The 4,204-nt window shown below is 51.5% G+C and overlaps 1 protein-coding gene across 1 annotated transcript; it reads right to left on the bottom strand.

Annotated features, from left to right (window-relative positions):
• Positions 1–2,949: 2,949 nt before the first annotated feature.
• Positions 2,950–3,879, bottom strand: LOC143019096 (uncharacterized). The gene has a single exon (XM_076174795.1). The coding sequence runs from the start codon at positions 3,877–3,879 to the stop codon at positions 2,950–2,952; it is 930 nt and encodes a 309-aa protein (XP_076030910.1).
• Positions 3,880–4,204: the final 325 nt, after the last annotated feature.

The following is a 4,204-nucleotide window of genomic DNA, read 5'->3' as shown; positions in this document are numbered from 1 at the left end:
TAGATAGAGAAAAGTATATTCCTCATTTCCACTCAAAAATATTTGCAACCAAGATATTGTCCATTTCCCGGCATGCGTTCCGTTGGCAACGGGAAATTCCCGATGTTCAGCCGAAGGAAGACTTCACACGACCAAGATCCCGTGAGCATTCTCGGGATGAGCAGACATTCCGGGAACTCGCAGATATTCCGGGATCCCGAGAATTTCCCGGAAATAGCGGAAATATTAGACATAGCTGCCAGGGCTCTTACACCATGTTGAACGATCACCTCCATTTTGGGTTGGCTGCATTCGTTTTCGCATGAAAGTACAACGCATAGTTGTGTTCATATGAATACACGCACACGCACGCGTGCACACACACACACACACACACACACACACACACACACACACACACACACACACACACACACACACACACACACACACACACACACACACACACACGCACACTCACAAACGTATACACACACACACACACACACACACACACACACACACACACACACACACACACACACACACACACACAAATAAATATATAATTGAAACCCTGATATGTCCAAGACTGGAATATGCGTCATTAGGTCTCCACACAGAGTGAAGGATATAAGCAAGATCGAGAGACTACAAAGGGCAGCAACCGAACCGGTTATTAACTCGACAGATAAACCATATGAGGAAAGACTAAAAGCGCTGGGTCTGCCAACGTTGAAAAACCAAAGAGAAAAAGATGGAATTATTGCATTATTCAAGTTACTAAAAGCTTACATTGACAGAAGAGATCTGATTAAGTATGGGAAAGCTTGAAAAAGCCATGGGAACAAATTGTGAAAGACTACATGTCTAAAAGATGTGAAGAAATGCAGTTTTCCATAAATGTAAAAATACCTGGAATAGTAGAAGGTGATATAGCCCAACCTTAAACAATACATGAATTAAAATCTAAATATAATAATTGGAAATCAAGGATATAAATTAAGTTGGGACTGTACATGAATTTGAGGCTAGGTATGATACAAATTTGAGAGTAAGAGACGACTAAATCCAATTAGACACACACAAACACGTGGGCGCGCGCGCGCGCGTAAACCAACAACACAAAATCTGTCTTGTTAGTCTTCTTTGTGTGCACGCTACCTCGCTGCAGGAGAGGTCCACGGACTTCGTCGGAGGATTAGCAAAATGAGAGAGAATATTCGACGCAAAAGATCGAAAGCCCGACGCTGCTCCTCAAGAAGAACCATTGTCTCTCTTTTTTCCTCGACCACCTCCGTCTCCGAGGCTGCCATCGCCCACCTCGTTGAGACCCTCTTCGACCGCAGCAACAGGAAGGTCTTCCTCGTCTGCCACGACTTCGACGAGGGTGGTACCAGGACCTCCTGCACCTGTTGCGACCCTATGGAGGTCGATCCTCCTCCCGACGTCGATGAGGGCGTCATGGAATGCCGTAGTTGAGTTGGCTCCGAGACCCCGAGACTCGCGCAAAGAGCCAGAAGTCCTCGATTAGTTTCCTCAGGGTCAACCAGGCTGTATTGAAGCAGCACAGGTCTGTTTTCACTAACCCTCTAAGCGAAGTGTGAGGTCTTTTTGACCTAAGTCAAACACACCAAGGGAGAATTTTTAAGTGACGAAAAACTTCTCAAAAGAGTTCTCAGTGCCTTTAGAAGATTTTTCATGAAAGAAAGTTACTACGTGAACCCTTCTTGATGGTAGCACCCACAAAGTCTCCAGTTTTGGACCCAGAAAAGGAAAATACCACTATATCGAGAGCCTTTTGGACAAAGGTGACGTCGGGAGTAATTGACAGTCGGTGTGGCTTGAGTGCTTTATTGGTGTAGCCTAAAGACTGACATGGCGCAGCCCCATCCCCACACGTAGGGGGGACCGGCGAGAAGGCCTAGTAACGTGAGTACAGAAGTATGACCCAACTGTCTGGGTGTGACGCAATGTGAGCAACTTGATGGCTGAGTGGCTTGCCCGCTCAGGGCAGGCAGTATATATACCCAGGGCCGATCTAGCACACACACGTAAACCAACAACACAAAATCTGCCTTGTTAGTCTTCTTTATTTGCACGGCACCTCGCTGGAGGAGAGGTCCACGGACTTCGTCAGAGGATTAGCAAAATGAAAAAATATTCGACGCAAAAGATCGAAAGCCCGACGCTGCTCCTCAAGAAGAACCATTGTCTCTCTTTTTTCCTCGACCACCTCCGTCTCCGAGGCTGCCATCGCCCACCTCGTTGAGACCCTCTTCGACCGCAGCAACAGGAAGGTCCTCCTCGTCTGCCACGACCTCGACGACAGTGGCACCAGGACCTTCTGCACCTGACGCGAGCCCATGGAGGTCGACCCTACTCCTGACGTCGACGAGGGCGTCATAGAATGGAGTAGTTGAACTGGCTCCGAGACCACAAGACTCGCGCAAAGAGCCATAAGGAGACATAATTCCTGTATTAGTCTGCTCATGGTCACCGAGGCTGTACTGAAACAGCACAGGTCTGGTTTCGGCAACCCCCTAACCGAAGTGTGGGGTCCTTTTGACTCAAGTCAAATACACCAAAGGGGATTTTTTTAAGTAGGTGACCTGACGGGTAAAGGTCAGCCTGTGATCAAGCCATACCCCGAGGTACTGGTAGGCCTTCGTCCAGTTGAGCCTCACTTCCTGGACGTGTAGATGGCGGTTTGGTGCAGGTGCCCTGAACATCATGGCCTCGGACTTTTCGGCTGAAATCTTTAGTCCCAGCTCCTCGATCCTCAGGTTGAGGAACTCCTGTGCTTTGGCGACCAGGTTGCCGTGTCCGGTGACGACGAGGACTGGGTCGTCGGCGTAGCTAAGGAGCACTGTCCCAGCCGAAAATGGTAGGGTAACCAGCTGCTCCATCAGGAGGTTAAAGAGAACAGGGCTGAGGATCCCTCCTTGTGGAGTCCCATTCTCATAGGTCCTATAGGATGACGTGGAATTTGACCATGGCACGTCGTCCCTGTGAGTAATCCTCAATCCAAGCTAGTAGCCGCCCTTGGGTGCCCTCGCTGACAAGGGCTGCTAGGATCGCGAAGGGGCACGTCAGCTCGAAGGCCCTCTTCAGGTCGAGGAATACGGCAATGACAGCCCGATTATCCACGTGATTTAAGAGAGCCATGATGCTGTCTGAGGTGCAAACACCTCGGCTGAAACCAAATACGTGTGGGTGACAGGGTTCCAGTCGCCACTGGAGCCGGTTGAGGACCATCCTTTCTGCTGTCTCGGCCACGCAGCTGAGGAGGGTGATGGGCCGCAGTTTGACGGGATCTTTGGGCTTGGGTATCGATTGGATGTCCGCCGATTTACAAGTCGACGGTAAGTGCCCGATCGCCCACGAATGGTTGATCAGACCTAAAATTCCTTGTTCACCAGCTGGATCTGCGTGCGTCACCATGGTGTAGGTGACCCCGTCGGCACCGGTGGCTGTGTCTCGCCCTGCTCGCTTGGCTCTAGTGAGCTTCCTATGGGTGAGAGGGCAGTCCGCTGGGTCCAGCCTTACCCTGCCGTCCCAGATGAGGCGCTCCCTTTCCAGTCGGAGATGCTGTAGCGTTCGGCTCATCCGCGCAGGAAGTTGGTCGCTGACACATCTGTCTGCAAAGGTGTCTGCCATCCTTTCCGCCTCCTGCTGTGGTCTTGGGTGTGCGGAAGGGCGAGAGAGCGATCCTCCAGTGGCCGTCCTCAGGTTGGACCAGAGGTCCGCCAGTCTGGTGTGTTGGGAGAAGCTGGCACACCATTCCAGCCACTTGGCTTCCTTTACCCGTCGTGATACCTGGCGTGCATGGGCGACCACCTCGCGAAGTCTCTCCGAGCCGTTTCTGGTGGGTCTTCTTCTGTAGCGCCGCCGATCCATGTTGACCCGGTGGTTCTGCTCCCGCACCTCTTCCGTGTAGAACCACCAGTTCGGTGACGCCTTCACGGTGTTTTCTTCGGGATGGACGCCTCCGCCGCTTCCTCGATGGCCGCCGTCAGCCGTCAGGTCCCTCTCACGCTGTTCAATGCTGTCAGGGGGACATGGTGTTTCATGTCCGAAGCGTGTGTCGGAGCAGGCGGTATATACATCCAGGGCCGATCTGATGCCTTGACCAAACGCGACCTAATTGGATTGACCCATCCTAACGTTCGAGCATCAGAGTACCAACCAACTCCCTGTGCATCAACTTCCACCTACCATACCG

Source organism: Oratosquilla oratoria, chromosome 36, assembly GCF_046742065.1.
Source record: "Oratosquilla oratoria isolate Oo_2021 chromosome 36, ASM4674206v1, whole genome shotgun sequence".
Taxonomy (NCBI): Eukaryota; Metazoa; Arthropoda; class Malacostraca; order Stomatopoda; family Squillidae; genus Oratosquilla; species Oratosquilla oratoria.
The sequence above is the reverse complement of the archived record's forward strand: the minus strand, read 5'-3'. Positions and strand labels throughout refer to the sequence as shown.

Bases quoted from the DNA above. Each gene is read 5' to 3' on its own strand.
- LOC143019096 (XM_076174795.1), bottom strand. From the start codon at position 3,879: ATGGATCGGCGGCGCTACAGAAGAAGACCCACCAGAAACGGCTCGGAG.